The sequence below is a fragment of the Cuculus canorus genome, chromosome 2 (genome assembly GCF_017976375.1).
Source record: "Cuculus canorus isolate bCucCan1 chromosome 2, bCucCan1.pri, whole genome shotgun sequence".
NCBI lineage: Eukaryota > Metazoa > Chordata > Aves > Cuculiformes > Cuculidae > Cuculus > Cuculus canorus.
Window position 1 is genome coordinate 87,763,733 of NC_071402.1, and position 17,804 is coordinate 87,781,536.

Consider the following 17,804-nt stretch of genomic DNA (forward strand, 5'->3'; position numbering starts at 1 on the left):
GCTCCTCGTTTGTGTTCCCTGCTGCGAGCCACACAGCTGCCTGACCAGAGAATGGTGTAGAGCAGGGGTAACCCACCTCTTCTTTGCTAAGGACTGTGCATGTCTTTCAAATGAAAATAGAGCCGGTGGGCTGCACTGTCATCTCCCTCTTTCACTTTCTTCTCCCCGTCATGTTCATCAGTGGTAACGTGGACTGTATGACATGAATCCAGCAGTACCTATCTTGGAGGTGAAGGGATGAGACTTTCTGTTCCCCTTTGACCTCCGCAGACAGCTGGCAAGAGGGAAGGCTGCTCCCCTGCAGAGGACCTGGCTGCCTGTGAGAGGAACATCTCACTTTACAGCAGCAAGAGCAGTAGATATTTTTCCTTGAGCATTAGCTGCAGTCTGGCCTTGGGCTTTTGAAGCAGTCAAATGCACACATACATCCATTACAAAGACAGAATTAAGATGCTGTCTTAATGCATACACAGATGAGAAGTGCCCAGCCACGCACTCCTACGTGTTTTGCTTGGCCTTCCTATGTGCTTTTTCACAATTACAATTTTTCTGCAAATAGCAGCGTCTTCCAATGTAACTTGGAGTACTGGTTTTGCTCGCGAAGTCTTTTGCTTGCTCATTCATTCCTGTATTCTCTCCTAGGAGTCTTCGTTCATTCTTGTCTGGTGCCTTTTTTACTGTGCTTGCTGAAGGCAACACACAAAGGCTGCTCTTGCCTGCCAGAGCTTGTTGTCTTCAGTAGCTGGGCAGGCAAAGACAACTCTGGTGTGAATCATTTTGCTCCTCCTGCTGTGAAGAATGATTAAGGGGAAAAAAAAAAAGAAAGCGAGAGTGAGAGGGAGTGTGTGTGTGTGCACAATTTAAGGTTGGGAAAGTGGGAGTGGTGTCAATGAGCAGGCAAGCTAACAGAGTCTTTTGCTCGGCAAGCTTTCACCACGGGTAGCTAGTTCTTCGTGCTGTACCTATTTCATTGATTCCTTTACCAGGATTATAGCCTTGCAAAGTAAGTACAACTTCTTTTCCTCATCTGCTAGTTTAATCAATGCCTAGGTAATAACTAACAAATTCCCATAGTGAAACATAGTTATGTAGAAGGAGTGGGATAAGGAGATTTGTGAAAAAAGATACCATGTGGAATTAAAGGAGCAGCAAATCTTTCCCAAAAAACAATGTTTTGGTTTCATCACCAAATCTTTGCACTTGCCATACAATGTTTCTTCTCCCAAAAAGATTCACTGGAAATGGTGAGTAAGATCTGGCAGGTGAGACAGCAAGGGCATTAGGTATTATTAAAGTATGGTGTCTTATTGCATATCAGAAAAAGCAGGTTGTGTGTGACACCGTGAAAATGCCTTGTGTCAAAGTAGGATTTAGATTGTTTTGTAAATCTCTGTTACAGAGGAATATTCCTCAATTTCCAAAGAGGTGTGTACACTCTGCTCTGTTTGCTTTGAGTTATTAATCAAATGACTAATCTGCTCTTGTTTAAAGTGAAGGGCAGGAATTTAGGCCCTGTAATTACCAGTTTATTTTCAGTGTGACCACTTAGTTTGAAGAATTCACTGGCTATTGAGGTACAACAAAGCATATTGCGGTGGCTCATTTCTCTCTTTCCTTCTTGGAGTGACTCTCCCTGCTATATTTTGCTGACAGTGCTTTTTTTTCCAACCATACGAGATGCTCTGGTCCCACATCTGTCTGATGTCTTGTGTTCCTCCAAGAAATGTCTGCTGAGAACGAATAATGTCCTTGTTGCATAGCCAGGTAGTCCGTGAGGTGAGGAGTTGTCATTTCTGTAGAAATAAGAAGAAAAAGCTCACAAAAATCTTTTATTTACTTTATATTTTGTGTTTCCTGAGTAAGAGCTGAAGTGGAGTCATGTTAAATGCTTAAACTAGTTTCAAAGATTAATGCCTCACTTGTGAAATGTGTGTGGGTTTTTTCATATAATTTATTGTCTTGGTGGAACTTTATTTGAACTGGAGACGCTACAGTACTGGCACTTACAGCCCCTGAGCTGTAAACCAAATTCATTCCCCCCAGCACTGGATGGCCAGGACTGTCCATGCTTTATCTGCCACAGACATGTTCTCCTGGAAAGACTGCTTAACCCAGACAGGAATAAAACAGATACTTATTTTGCTTTATCAGATTATCCCTACCATATATCTCATTTGACTTGTCAGACATTTACACACAGACGTAGCTGTTCTCCTGATTATGTTTTTGAAAGATAAGCTATATTTAGCTTTTCTCTTAGTAGGTAGATAGTAAACAAGGCTTCTCTGTTGTTTTTTGTTTTGTTTTGTTTTGTTGTTGTTGTTGTTGTTGCATTCAAGAGTAACTAAGCAAAAACTGTGTCTTATACCAATAAAGTAGTTTAAATCAAGCTTTTCTAAACAGGTTCTATAGCCTCCCAGCTCCCTTCTATATCTGAAAGTGTTTCTGTAATGCTGTGTCAGAGTCACAGTTTTAAGTAAAGCTGGGTGGATCACCAGCTACCGGTGCTTAGAGGATGTCCCAGTGCCGCAGGCCTCTGTGGAAACGCTGACATACTGCTTTCCTGGGAAAGAAGGGACTCAGCAAGAATCCACTCAGCAGACCTTTTTAAAATTTCATTTTCAACTTTTTGACTCCTCCCTGTTTGAGGGTGCCTGTGATTACTGACTCAGGAGCAGTGTCTTGTTTCTAAGCCTGCTAATGGGCAACTAGTGGGCTTCCCTCTTGAGCTGAGCTTCAGCAATTCTCACTTGACTCCAACTGGTTTTAACGGGCCCACAAGACTTGGGAGCTCAAGGCTTTTACCAAGATTCAAGATTTTGTAATCTTTAATAAAGTAAATTCCTTTCAACAATATGAATGTCTTGAGCTCCTAAGTATCATAACATGATATCATAATGGGAGAATAAAAGAACTGACTGACCAGGTGTAGTTGAGAAAGATGATAGAATAGAGATCATTTGTGGCTATCCAGCCCATCATTCAAAGTTAACGAAAATGGAACCTTTTTTTTCCAACAAAATGCCCTGAATGTGTATTACTTCAATAGTAACAGTAAAAAAAAATAAATTATAAGAATGGAGAGCTTTAGGACTACCAGAAATAGTTTCACTCAGCAGAAAAGAAACTTTGAGAGTATCATCTGTTACTGGATCAACACAAAGTGAATAGAATTTTCACCATGAAATACCTCCAGTGTTCTTCACTGAAGAGGAACATAGGAACTTTGTTGAAAAATATCCTACATGAACAGTATCAGAGTTATGATGAAGACAGAAGAGAAGAAATTTTAAGTCGTGGTACAGCTTTTGACTGGCATGAGGAAGAAGAGTTTCATTTGAAATACTAATGTTAGCATGACAGCATAACATTTGCAGTATTAAGCTAGAAATGAACAAGAAGTATTTTTGGTTGGATACAATTGCCTATTGATTTTCAGCCTGTAAGGAGATTCAGAGGCTTAAAAAGAGGCCAGCCAGTACTAAAGAATTATGTTCTACCTCACTAACAAATGAGATTTTTTCCCAGATGAGCTGTGTGCCTCATTTTGCATTGTGAGATTCTTGATATTGTTTGTCTTCTTGAGGGCGGTAGACGTTGAATGACGTATTCTTGGTTCCCTGGGTAATTTTCCACCAGCTCCTCAGTAAGAAATACCTGGGAAGTTGGTACTTAATCTTGAAATTTTACCTGCGGGGTGGTGAAAGAGAGAAAGTGAAGGAGACAAAGTATATGTATGTATCTTGAGTTCTTATGTGAATGATTGAGTTAATGGGGAAAATAAGATAAGTAGCCTATGCAAGGGAGTTTATTTAAGACATGAACAGGCACAAAGATGCAGGTCTGGGATGAGCAACAGCAGAGAGGCATTTTAAAGGATGATTTCATGTTTGCTCCTTTGCCTCTGTTGTTCCAAGTTACTCCCTCAGCAGCAGTCACAGTCCTTCAAATTTGTTTTAACTATCTTTAAGCCACTGTTGTGCCCAAAGCTCTCCTCTTTTAAGATGTGTGCTGAGCCTATGGTTTCTGGCAAGTTGACTTTTCTGGTAATTAGTTGCTTTGATGCATGAGAAATTTTGACTATGTAAATGAGGCAGATGGTTCTAGTACTGGTCTGACACTTAGTTCTCCCTTTACACTTGTAAGTTCCCTGAGACACATTTCCTAAACCTCACTCTGATATCAGCTCAATGCCCGCTGACACTGTAAAATGGGATTTCACATGGATAATCCCTTTTTACCAAGCGGCTGCTGAGTGCTACCACACTACTGGAAGATGGACAATTCTAGTCAGACCCATTCTGAGTTCAGGGTTCTTGCAAAGCCTCTAGATATTGCAAAGTGTATTCCTCTATATATTTATGAGGGGACGACTTTCGTCAGTGATATATATTTAATGTTTCCCCTCTTCAAGACAAATTCCTTTTTTGTTTCACCATGGGATGAATGGATTTGTTAGCAAACAATTTGTTGTTGCTACCAAGAGCCAAAACATTTTGCCAGAGTGCAGTGCTGGTTAGGTGTGCTTCTCAAGCATGGATTTAAAAACCGTTGGTTTTATGCCAGTATCTTTGTTTTTCTTTTTACTTAATTAGATTGTGCAATGCATTTCAGTAACCTTTTGTACAGCATCTTTTAGCACCAAACAAACCAGCTGCCAAATAAACTAGCTGCCTTACCAAACAGATCCAAGAATATGTATAAGTTAATTAAAATAAAAATAAAAACATTTATTTTGTGAAAGGCTGCCTATAATCAAGCAGGCCTTACAAGTAAATCAAAGTGTTTTCTTTATCGTGTTGTAAGCAAATTAGGCACCCATTCTGTTATTCTCATAAAAATGTGTAAATACTACAGATTATTTGGAAGTCATTCACTACTATCAAGTACCACAACTCCTCCAAAGTATCTCTGTACAATGGTGTCAGATGTTCAGCTAAGTTTGGGCAGCATGACACATACACTCATGCGGGAGATTATTCTCATTTAAAATGACTTTCCAAACTGTGATGAGAGTGAGTAGTCAAGAAAGGTACCTTGCTGGAGACAGTTACCTGCCCATACGTTCCTTCTTCCCCTTTCTGTCTTCTCATACCTTGCTGCTCTCACCAAGTGAGATCTTTCCTGGCTCGGATGCAAGTGATATGAATTAGGTAAGTAAATGTTTGAGACTGCAGTATTAAGTACTCGGTTATTGGAGAGAAATCCCTGTCCTTAAGATGTTTCTCAAAAGATTAGCAAACCTCTACCAATGTAAGAAATAACTGACTTTCCTTTTCATAATAGGATAAAATAGGACCCCTAGACCTTCCGTGTCAGATCTTGAAATGCAAATGCAGATAGGTATGTGTCTGGGTGAGAACATACCTTTTAAAACCACCTCTCTATACCATATTTATTCCACTATTTTGACATTTTTCTTGGAACGAGCAAACGCTGGAGGTATATCTTAGGTTCTGTGTGAAATCTTTTGAAGCATTCCCCGTTATTCATCTTTTCCATTTCCTTTCTGCCTTTGTAAATTGCTTTAATGGAGCTGTTTAACACCATTTTTCTGCAGGCTTCCTTTTTTTTTTAGAGATAAAGGATACCGGGTCGAATTCATTATGACAAAGATGTTGTCTTCTGCATTCTTGCTGATCTAAAGCCAGGCTTGTGCTATTAACTGAAATTCTGTGGTTCATGATTGTTATCTTGAATCCACACCAATGTGTTTACACCAGAGTAAAGTTTCAGATATGTGAAAGCAGTCTAGAAGAAGGGAATATTCCCTGGCATTCCCAGAGCACGGACTGCAGCAACTGTCCCTTGGACACCACCCATTCCATTCCAGACTGCACAGATCATCTAACATCCCTGTGGCAATTGCAGTTATTAAAAACATCTAGGAAAAAAACCCAGTGATGAGTGGCACACAGGAGTGTTTATTTAGGAGGCCTCCTTTAAGTTTCTAAGACAATCTCAACCTCCAGGACCAGACAGCTTTCTGGAGAATTTTAGCAAGGATAGGCAGAGTAGGAATCATCCCTTAGATGAAGGACACGTACCGAAGGTAAAGCTTTAATGAACAATTAGCCATGAAGCAAGAGACAGGAAGATTATGAGACTATTAGAGACCTGTCTGAGAGCCAGGAGAGCCCACAGATAGGCAAAGTACCCTATAAATTGGCACATTTTATGAGTAACAATTAAAAACAGATTAAATTCATATGTGTTCCAATTTTACTCAATATGCGTGGGTTACCCTGACCCACCCAGGTTTTCCCTACTGGTAATACTTGCTCCACACAAGACTTGGCACTGCCAGTTGTCACTTCAACACGGTGGCTTTTACCAAACTATTCACATTTCCTTGGCTGGACATGGGTGAGACCTTCCCTCCTCCTCAGGAGCTGCCAGTGTGCTGTGAAGCTGGATAAGCTCAGTCACGACCTCCTCCCTCTACTTGATGGTTCAAGCTGAACAGTCCTCATACTGACATCTAGCCTCCCTCAGTGCTGTGACCCAGGGCCACTACAGAAGGAGCTAGAATTATGTTCTGAGTTCTCTCTCTTTTCCCTTTTCTGTTCCAGGATGACAATGGATGCTCTGCAACTAGCAAACACTGCCTTTGCAGTTGATATGTTCAAAAAGCTATGTGACAATGACAAAAGAGCTAATATTATTTTTGCTCCACTGTGTACCTCAACATCTCTAGCTCTGGCATATAAAGCTACAAAAGGTGATACTGCAGACCAGATGAAACAGGTAAGCTGTCAGCATCCTGTTCTGTGGCTGCAATATATGGCTGTCAGAGGTGGTTTTCTTACTTACTCTTGTTAATATTCTACTGGACATCTGGTTCCATTGTAAGCCAGGCTGCAAACCATCCACCAAAAATTCCTGAACGATTGCACATTCCATGGCCACACAAAGCAAAAGAGGTTGAAAATATGTCATAAAGAAAAAGCTTTCTCAAACGTGTACAGGGTGGGAGGGGATATTGCAGAGTCCTCACAAGTTGTATTAAAGCCTTGTCTCCTTTTAGTGTCATGTTAGTTGTGGCTGCAAGTCATAGTCAAGATCACTGCATTTGCTGGATAACTGGTTTTTCATTATTCAAGAATAACTAAGCTTTATAGAACTGGAAATAATTTTGTCATTATCTGTCAGCAGCAATCTGTTCAGTGGTCCTTTTGCTTCCATTTCCCTTTTTTCCTGCAGTACAGCTAAGAGGAGGCTAATGCAGTGAAAGAGGGCACAACCTGAATTTTTGTCCTTACAAGCAGTCCATGATGTTCAAGAGGTTTCCACCACGATGCAACATGGCAGTCACGATGCAATCAGTTTATCAAGCTCACTCCATGATGCAGGGAGGCAGCCTTGCAACATTTTTTGCTGCCTTTGTGTGAGCAGAAATTTGCGTAGTTTCTTTTTATCCCGGTGAAGGTGCCCACAGTTTCCGCTTCTTATTCACCTGGAGGTGAATAAGAAGCAAATTCAGTGTGCATTTATTTGCTGGTTATCACCTTGCTCTGAGGGCTGTTCTACATATCTGAATATATTTTCTCTCCTTTGGAAATCCCTCCTTGTACGTCCTCATTCACTGAAAGTACCACTGAGTGCAGCCTCCTGTGCCCTCGCTCAGGCCACAGATTACAATGAGTCTTGTGCAATTCACAGAGCTGCACAGCAATACATCCATTAAGATCCTTTTGGCACTGTAGAATTTCCAAACAGGACTGTTGCTTAAAAAAAAAATAAAAATTAACTCCAGATTTTTTTTTTAACATTTAAATGACATCCTGCAGCTTCCTTACCATTTCAAGATTCAACCACTTTCTTTCTAATGGGAGAGTTCAGAACATTAACCTGTGCTTAATTGCATTTACCCTTGTGCCTGTAATTTGCTTTGAACTATCCCATAATAAGTTAATGAACACATCCACAAATGGTTTATGTTTCATATTTCTCAAGTGGTGTCGAAAAAGTGCTGACTACAGATACTAATGAGATCTTCATATGATTTTAAGTGCAATATCTCCTAGTTTTCATGTCTGTTCTAGCTTCTGCATGCCCCTGACTTTGTGCTTGGGTTTTAAACACTAGTTACAAAAGGAGATAGGTTGACAATCTTACTCTGGAATATCAGTCAAAAAAGCTCTTCCGGCAGAGAAGATGCAGTACCGTAGCTTTCTCCCCAGACATAGTTTCCAGTCACAGAAGCTTTCTGCACCTAATATGCTAAGTAATAAATGTGTTGGAGGGAAACGAAATAAGCTGAGAAAACTGAAGTTTGGCTATCTGAGATGTGCTGACGGTTTGTTCTTGGCAGCTTGTTTCTTTCTGCTCCCACTGAGCAAGGAGAAGGAAGACATGAAGGGGTGGCTAGGGCAGAACAGCAATTTGTTGTGTCAGTGTGTGAAGGTATGTGTTCAGGGAGAAAGAGCATGAGTGAGGGACAAAATAAAGGGGAAGTCCTAGTGCCTCATGCAGGAGTTTGAGACAGATGAGGGCTGGGCAGGCTGCCTGCAATCAAACAGGCACTATCAAAGATCCTGTAATAAGCAGGCATAGAAGTTCAATTCATATTTATAGGGTTATTTACAAACAAAACCAGCAGGAGCCTCTCACCTCTGGTGCCTAAAAACAATGAGTTTTAGGTCACTCCCCCCACTTCCTAGAACTGGACTTGTGATTAGCAGGAGCTTTGAGGTGGGCATGTGTGGATCAGCAGCCAATCCAGACGCAGTTATCTGATCAATTTTTGCTGAAACATCATGTGCTGTCATTTATCAGTCAGCGATCAGAAAACTTGATGATCTGCTAAACATTTTAAAAGGTGTAGCCCACTTCTAGAAAGAAGACTATCTGGAACCCTCATTTGTCTGGCTTAAAAGCTTAAAAGGTTTTTGGACAGGAATGTGAGTTTGGGGAAAACATTATGATGCCATACTGCAGAGTTTTAATCAACTGAGTCGCATCACCGGCATGAACAGATCTATTGATTTCTTTGGACTGCTCCCAGGAAAGAAACACATTTGATTAAAGTTCTGGTAGAATTAAGTTTTTGGGTTTATGTGAGGTGTCAAAGCAATAAATGTTTTTTGAGTAACAACAGCGAGAGCTTGTGTTGTTAGCTTAAATACAAAGAGCCACGGCTCTGGTCACAAACTAACCTTTTTCTTTGGCTAAGCTCACAGCCAAGAAGGCCAACCGTATCCTGGGCTGCATCAAAAGATGCATGGCCAGCAGTTCAAGGGAGGTGATTCTGCTGCTCTATTCCTCTCTTGTGAGACCTCAACCTGGAGTACTGTGTCCAGTTCTGGAATCCTCAACATAAGAAGGATCTGGAGCTGTTGGAATGGGTCCAGAGGAGGGCTACAAGGATGATCAGAAGGCTGGAGCACCTCCCATATGAGGACAGGCTGAGAGAGTTGGGGTTGTTCAGCCTGGAGAAGAGAAGGCTCAAAGGAGACCTTATAGTGACCTTCCAGTACCTGAAGGGGCTACAGGAAAGCTGAAGAGGGGCTATTTACAAAGGCTTGTGGTGATAGGACGAGGGGGAATGGCTTTAAATTGGAGAGGGGCAGATTTAGACTAGACATAAGGAGGAATTTCTTCATAATGAGGGTGCTAAGGCACCTCCTAAGTTGTCCAGGAAAGTTGTGTCTGCCCCATCCCTGGAAGTGTTCAAGGCCAGATTGGATGGGGCCTTGGGCAGCCTGGTTTGGTGGGATGTATCCCTGCCCATTACAGTGAGGTTGGAATTAGATGATCTTTAAGGTTCCTTCCAGCCCAAACCATTCTATGATTCTACGATTCTATGATTCTATGATTCTATGATTCTATGATTCTATGATTCTATGATTCTATGATTCTATGTTTAGATAATAAATAAAATAAAGATACTGAGTATTTTATTATTTTCATTTAACAGGTGCTCCATTTACAAGATGTCAAAGATGTCTCTTTTGGGTTTCAAACAGTAACTTCAGATGTTTCCAAACTCAGCTCTTTCTTTGCATTAAAAATGGTGAAACGGCTCTTTGTAGACAAATCTCTTAATCCTACCACAGTAAGTAATTCAGAAAAGCCCTGATGCTATGAATTGCTTGGCCAGCATATTGACAAGTTATGGTGTCAGACATCTATGTTATTTAAAGTAAATTTTCTCACTTTGGGTTGTAACTTGACTAGGTTCAGATGATGAAAAGCATAATATTCTCTGCTACCATAAAAGTTTGCAGGAGGATGAGTGTGCTGCTTGACCCCAAGCTATGCAAGTATTACAACATTTGTAATTCTTTCATTAATATGCTCTAGGTCAGCAGGCTTAGTAGGTTTTGAATGCAATATAACTTCTATGCCACATCAAGGTCTTTGCATTGTGAGTATGACTGAAGAAGAGTTTTAAAACAAGTTGGTGGCGCAAGTGTGTGTCCAGTTCACACACCCAAGTAATTACTGCATAAGCCAGAGTTTTCTTAATCTGTCTGAGGAGACAGAAGCCTGGCTACAGAAACAGCACAAATGAGGAAGGTGTTGTTTTGCCTTATTGCTTATGGACCTTGCAAATAACCGAGAAAAATGCTGCAGTGTTTCTCCCCCCACAAGTTGCCATTGAATAGGGATCCAAGAAAGGGCAGCATCAGCCTATGGTGACGTTTCAGAAAACTCGCACAATGCTAAATGATGCTGTAATCAGATTGCCTGCTGTTCTGACTCTGTTATGGCAAAGGCCAATACCCATCCACAGCAATGAACATTTCATCTTCTAAGGATAGACACAGTGTGAGCAGCCCATGGCCTTTATGTCAGTCCTTTCTCTTACCCAGACCTGGACTGCTGGTTGTTTTATCCTTTCAAATGTTGGCGGCATTCTCACTCCTGTGGTACCAGAGTTACTTTAGCTAGTGATGTAGCACCACTGGACTGAGGACACAGTTGGAAGTGATGTGCTGAATAAGCTGAGCATCCTGACTGCCACCTTCTATTATTTAACATCTATCCATGATAATAAACTCCCCAGCTACCCCATGGTAAAACTCGGGATGCTAATGTTGAAGGCTGTGTAAAGAGTTGTTGAGTGATGGTGATGTTTAACCAATGATGACTTCGGTATCTTGCATTTTTCAGGATTTTGTAAATTCCACAAAGAGGCCTTTTCCATCTGAACTGGAACTGGTGGATTTCAAAGAGAAAACTGAGGAAACCCGACAGAAGATCAACAAATCTCTTTCAGACTTAACTGATGGTGAGTCCGACTTAACCTTAGGGATGCTGTTTACCTCTTTGAAGAAAGAGATCTTTGTCCTCATTACACCCCTTTAGTAATGCTTATAGAAATAAATACAGAGTGAAAGCAATGAGACAAGACCTATTATTTGCATTCATGAGGATTAGCAACATTAGCCTGTTTTGAAATTACTAACTGTAATACTGCAGCATTTCTGTAGGTGGAAATGTGAGACTGGCCTTGCACTAGCCTTGCAGAAAGCTGCTGATGTTTGACTGCCGCAGGACAATTTGGGAGAATGACAGCTCCTGGATCTGAAACTTCACATTAATCTGACATCTGTACATGGAACTCAGGCCCTGGTTTCCTTTAAAAGTTTTATTGTAATGGGAAATATTTGCAGGGCTGTTTTGGGCTGTTAATTAGTAGCTCAGCTCGGTGCCTTTGCTCCTTTTGCCAGCAAGGGTGCCACACACGGACGTGTGTCTCTTATTTGGAGGTACATTCCTGCAGAAATGCATCTGTCGACACTTTTCCAGCAGTGATGCTGAGCCAGCAGCTGCTGGGCCAAGTCGCGGGGTATGCACATCACTGACTGTGAGGGTGCCCAGGCAAAGCCTGCCCAGTCTGTGGGAGGCAAAGGCCTGGCCCTGGCCCACGCGAGCACACCGCACCCAAAAAAGAGCCTGTTTGCAGCCTGTGGACAGGCTCTGGGGTCCGTTGCTGCTTGTTGCCCTTGTGTGGTACAAATATGAAAACATAGTTGGATGAGTTACTCCTGGTCCCTCCCAGGCTGGCCGGGCTGGCCATGTGGAAGCATCTTTCCCTGCTTGTGTAATTCATGCAGGAAGGCAGGACTTGCCTCCCCAGTACTCTGGCTTCAGTTTCTTTTAAGTCAGTGCTTGAACAGGTCTAAAACAGAGCAAGGAGGGAATACAACATTTTCACACTCTTTTTGAAGTCTGTAGCAGTATTTGGTTGTGAACCGTAATCAGAGTAGCATTTTTTGTTATTCTGGTCATTTTATTCTCAGATATCATCCCAGAAGTGAGTAGCTGCTAATCTGGAGCTTCCCTTCAATCTGGGTCTCCAAATGACAAATGTTTTTTGGCTTATACTTGTTCACTTTTGTTGAAAATCCAGTACTTTCTTTAAGGTACTGAACAAAAGCAGTAGACATATTTTTGATTCCATCCTATATAAGCCAAGAAGACATGTCATTTGGAAGATCTGCCTTGGTCTCGAATCCCATTTCAAACATTAAGTAGCAGTTTAAGTAAACGTTTATTTTTTGCAATTTTCCATTAGAATTTAAATATTTTATCTGTGAGGTGTAGGAGAAAATTGTTTTAATTCAGTGAAATATTTCCATATTCAGTTGAAGCAATTGATATTAGGAAGGAACTTTTTATTGTGAGGGTGGTGAGGCACTGGCACAGACTGCCCAGAGAAGTCATGGATATCCCATCCCTGGAGGTGTTCAAGACCAGGCTGGATGAGAATTTGAGCAGCCTGATCTAATGGAAGATGTCCCAGCCCACAGCAGGGAGCTGGAACTAGATGATCTTTAATGTCCCTTCCAACCTAAACCATTTTGTGATTCTCTGATTCTATGACAATGTATTGTATTAACAACTATCTTAAACCTGTTCACAGGCAAAATGGAAAATGTTTTGAATGAGGATAGTGTAAGTGACCAGACTCAAATTCTCCTAGTTAATGCAGCTTATTTTGTCACAAACTGGATGAAGAAGTTTCCAGAGGCAGAGATCAAAGAATGTCCTTTTAAAGTCAACAAGGTATGTTCTGAAAAAAAACCCAAAAAAACTCCAAAAACCCCAAACATCAACCCCCTCCACTATTTCTGTTCCAGAAGATGCAAACTTTGATCTAAGGAAATCCCACTAAGAGAAAATGAGAAATGTTTATTATTACCATGGCATTCTTAGACTTGATCTAAACCTATGCTATTGCAAAGGTCCCTAAACCAGTTTCCTTATTGTCTTGCTTTAGAACTCTTCTGGTGCTTTCATATCCATTTTTGAGAGGTCTAATGTGAAAACAGACTGTCCTTTTTAGTATATTTAGACGACAGGAGCTGAGTACAAGTGATCAGAAGTAGCCATTGCCTAGAAGAAAGTGCACATTCTCACGAGCAGCTTCTTCCAAGAGGTTGCAGCCTGTACAAGAGGCTGTATCCTAAAACCAGCAGGGGTGAAGCATTTGTCATGATCACAGAGGTAGTGAAATATCTGCACCCATGGGGTGTCTTTGAGTATACCCCTTAGGTGCCTGGCCCTTTGCTTTCCTATTCCCATCAGTCTCCCCCTTTTCAGTCAGGCTCCTGACTGCAGCCCTCTGCATCTTAAGCCCTGCTTAGCTGTGAGGTCCAGGTGGGTGCAGCACCCGTGGCTGTTGCCTTTGGGAAGCAGCGACCAGTGATGAATGTAGTGATCAGTCAGTCAGCTTTAAACCAAGATATAAAGCTGGGCAGCATTTGTGAGATAAAAAGATTATACTCTGAATAGATGCATATATGTGTACGTACATATATATGTGTGTGTGTGTGTATGAGAAAAGTTAGTTTCAGGTTCACTGAAATTATTCATAAATTACCACGTAAGCCAATGGTTTCAGCTAAAAATTTAAATTTTGTGTTTATCTTTTTAAATTTTATTTTTAAAATTATGCAATCAACATTATAATTTTTAAGTGAAACCATTTTTCCCCCAATCTTGTATTTTTCTACTGAATTTGAATTTTAAATGAGTTTTGAGGTGAACTGAACAGTTTGTAAATCTTCCCTGTGAAATAGTTTTGTTTTGTTTTGTTTCATTCATGAAAAATAAAAACATAGGGCTTTATGTAAGCCTGACATTTCTTCTTTTTCTGTTTCAGCTCCTGAACCAAAATACCAATTATTCGTATGAACAGCGTGACTTTCGCTGTTGAGGTGTGCTTAGTGCTTGAAACTTACTGGCATTGTGGTGCCCTGTAGACAGTATAGTTTGTAGCAGTCAGTGACATAGGCACAAAAGACCACTGATATTAGGTAAATTTCTCTTTTAAGGCACATCCCCAATATGTAGCTGTTGAATCAACATGTATTCTGTTCCACCTTTCTTTGGAAAGCCGCCTACTGTAAAAAAACAACAGGATCTCTTAAAGCTGGTTTCACTACCTATGAAAACAAACAACTTCTTTGATGTTAACTCAATTTGCCACTTCCATACAAGCTTACAAATAGTCCTCTCTCACCATCTTATTTAGGAATTAAAAGGAATGCTAGTTTTTTTGTGGTTTTTTTCCTGTGTTTTTTAGACTGAAACTAAACCAGTGCAGATGATGAATCTGGAAGCTACTTTTTGCCTGGGCTACGTAAAAGAATTAAATGTTGCCATCCTTGAGCTTCCATGCCTTAACAAACATATAAGCATGCTCATTCTGCTGCCCAAAGAGATTGAAGATGAGACCACTGGCTTGGAGCAGGTGAGAGAAAAAAAATAAGAGTAACATCCCTTAGAAACAGGAAACAGTTCTTTTATAATGCCATATATTTATGGAAGGTTTTTGTTATTTAGACACTATATGGGAGGAAAGTTTACTGTAAATTTACCTTCTCATTCTGCTTCTTTATTCCCAAGCTCATGTTTGTGATATCATTGTGTCCACTGTGGCAAAGTGTGAGGTTGTGAACAAAACTCTGTTTTGGATAAGGTGTGCTCAGAAGACAGCTGAAAGTTGTCCATGGGATGCTTTCTAGAAATCTGCATCAGTTTGAAAATCTGGACCTCAAAATAATTTTTATACTAAAATTATTGTTCTTGCAATGGTAAAATGCTTTAAGTCACACCGGGCACTCAGTAGTGCTGATTTTAATTAGTCTAGTGTCATTTTTTTCAGTCGACATGTATCCATGTTTTATTTTACTGAGGTCTTAAACTTCTCTAAGTTTTAATTTTGAGCTGAGGTGCCTGAAAATGAGCCATTTTTTAATTACAATTACACATAAATTTGAAGATTAATAAGGCATTTACTAGAGAACAACTATTTCTTATGTCATTTCTCTATGAAAATTTTAGAACATACTTTCACCTCTCTTCAGAGGCTAAGGATTAAGAGACAGATCATCGTGCCAGTCTCCTTTGTGATTTGCTGCAACTGGCCATAAATTTTACAGGCAGGAGGAATATGACTTTGCAGCTGTAAGGTACTTTTATATGTAGGAGTCAATTACAGAACATGCATATCTTAAAATGCAAGTGAGGCCTTTCCTGATACCAGTTTGTTGTGGCCCCAATTTCTCCCTCCTCATTTCTCATTTTTTGAAAAATTGCTCAAACAGCTGCGTGTTTGATTTTGCTCTGGATTTAGAGTCTTCTCCCTCTGTCCCAAATGCCAGAAATGTCATTACTCTGTAGTGTCAGGAATCAAGACTTTCGGATCCGCCCAATGGTTGGCTGTAACCTGGGTAGGGACTGTCTTTCTTAGGTTCCTTCACAGGGTTGTTGGGGTGGTTGCGTATCAAAAGCTTGTAAGGAACTAATGAGCAGAGCATGAACATACAGTGGAGTTGCTCCAGAGGCCTGTCCTATGGATTAAATCATACTTGCATCAATATAACTGAGAATCTCTTAACCCTGAATGCTACAATTGTGAATTTTCAAAAGCAAAGATTGCCTTTTGGACTTTATTTATCTGGGGCTTGATAGGAGTGGGAAGTTCAGGAATAGTCTTTCTTTAATCTGTTTCCTTGCACTGCTCATTAATTTCCTTTTTTCCTTTATGTTTCCAGCTGGAAAAGGCACTCACCCCTGAGACATTATTACAGTGGACCAATCCCAGCATGATGGCCAACACCAAAGTGAATGTATTTCTTCCAAAGTTTAGTGTGGAAGGTGACTATGACCTGAAGCCACTTCTGGAAGGCCTGGGAATGAAAAATGTCTTCAATGAGAGTGCATCAGATTTTTCTGAGATGTGTGAGACAAAAGGTGTGGTTTTGTCAAAGATCGTCCATAAAGTCTCTCTGGAAGTAAATGAACAAGGTGGTGAGTCCCGAGAGGTACCAGGATATCGGATTCTGCAACACAAAGATGAATTTAAAGCTGACCATCCATTCATCTTTTTCTTTAGGCACAACAAAACTCGCAATGTGATTCTTTCAGGCCGATTCTGTTCCCCTTAAACAGGGCATATTCATTATGAAAAAGCACAATTACATTTATGGTGGTGCATGTTCCTGTAAAGCTTGGCATCCTGACTATCACCTTTGAAAGGAAATCTAAACGGTTCCTATATCAGCTGGTAATACAATGTACTCCACATATGCAGCAGAACTAGTATATCTCCCTATGTTTCGTTCTCTTAACCTGAAGGATTTCCACTGTGAAGAACACATCGTATTTTACTGAGAAGTATCCCGACCTCTTCAACATATATATTTTGTTCCTCTGTGATATCTTTCTTCCCTGTTTTAGATAGACCAGGAGCTGGAAAGGGTTTTGGGAGGAAAAGCTACATTCTTCCTTCCTAGAAAAACTATCCTCCCTTGTCACCCACTCTCTGGATTCCTACTGCATAGAAAATGTGGACATGTGGTGTGATAGCCCTTCCCTTGTACCTGCCTACCAGACCCTTCCAATGCCTGATGAAACAGTGTCCAAGTTCTGCAGCATAGCTAGACAATTCAGGATAGCATCAGAGTTTGCATCTATGAAACGGTAGTTGCACTGAGACCTTTGGATGCAAGAGGCAATAATCATGGTGACAAAACTTACACCCAGAAGACCCTTCAGTGTCAGCTACATCAGTTTGTAGATTGGGGAAGCTGGACTGTTTTGCGTGGGATTTTTTGACTCATTGTCTTTCAGACATGGAAGAGGGGACCAGTTCACTGCAGCTCATGGGAGCCCTGCTGTATATATCCCGAGAAAAAGAACATTATGCAATTCTGGGAGAGAAAACAGTTGGATTAATACTGGAAGTGCCACACTTTTCACATATTATCTGCAATTTCTAGTTCTGGATTCATCATTAAGGAGACTTCATACAATTACCTAATATCTGAGGCATGAGAAAGAAAAGACTTCAACTTGAGTCAGATTAACACTGTAATTACCAGTCTCCAAATTTCATATGAAACCATGGTAATCAGATTTCATTTCTACCTAAAGACTGCCTGCTGCATATGTTCAGTACTGGTTTACCTAATTACTGTTCAGAATAAAGTGCTATAAAACCTGTGTCAAATGTCTGCAATGCCTCCAGTGTCAGTCTGTATTCACTCTTATGTGTTCACTGAAAGTGTCAGTGTTCACTCTTGACCTCCAATAAACAATAGGAATGGAAATGAACAGATTCTCTTAGGCCACAAAGTCAAAACAAAAAAAACCTGAATCAATGTCTGGATTGCCCTCCTGGACCACATGGTGACAGCTGTCAGTAAGGGCTATGTTACTAGTTGATCACAATATACAGGGAATTCAATTATGTATCCTCAAAAAAATGGGAGCATTTTACTCGAGAATTCCTCTTAGTTCTTCAAGATCTGAAAGAAACTGGAAAGAAATTTCTAAATGGGAAG

General features: G+C 40.6%; 1 protein-coding gene across 1 annotated transcript; it reads left to right on the forward strand.

Annotated features, from left to right (window-relative positions):
• Positions 1 to 846: 846 nt before the first annotated feature.
• Positions 847 to 17,474, forward strand: SERPINB5 (serpin family B member 5). Its single transcript, XM_009569379.2, has 7 exons — positions 847 to 1,003; positions 6,573 to 6,747; positions 9,920 to 10,057; positions 11,119 to 11,236; positions 12,875 to 13,017; positions 14,540 to 14,707; positions 16,014 to 17,474. Exons 2-7 carry the CDS (start codon positions 6,574 to 6,576, stop codon positions 16,404 to 16,406), a joined length of 1,134 nt encoding a protein of 377 aa, XP_009567674.1. The 5' UTR covers positions 847 to 1,003; position 6,573; the 3' UTR covers positions 16,407 to 17,474.
• The last annotated feature ends 330 nt before the right edge of the window (positions 17,475 to 17,804 follow it).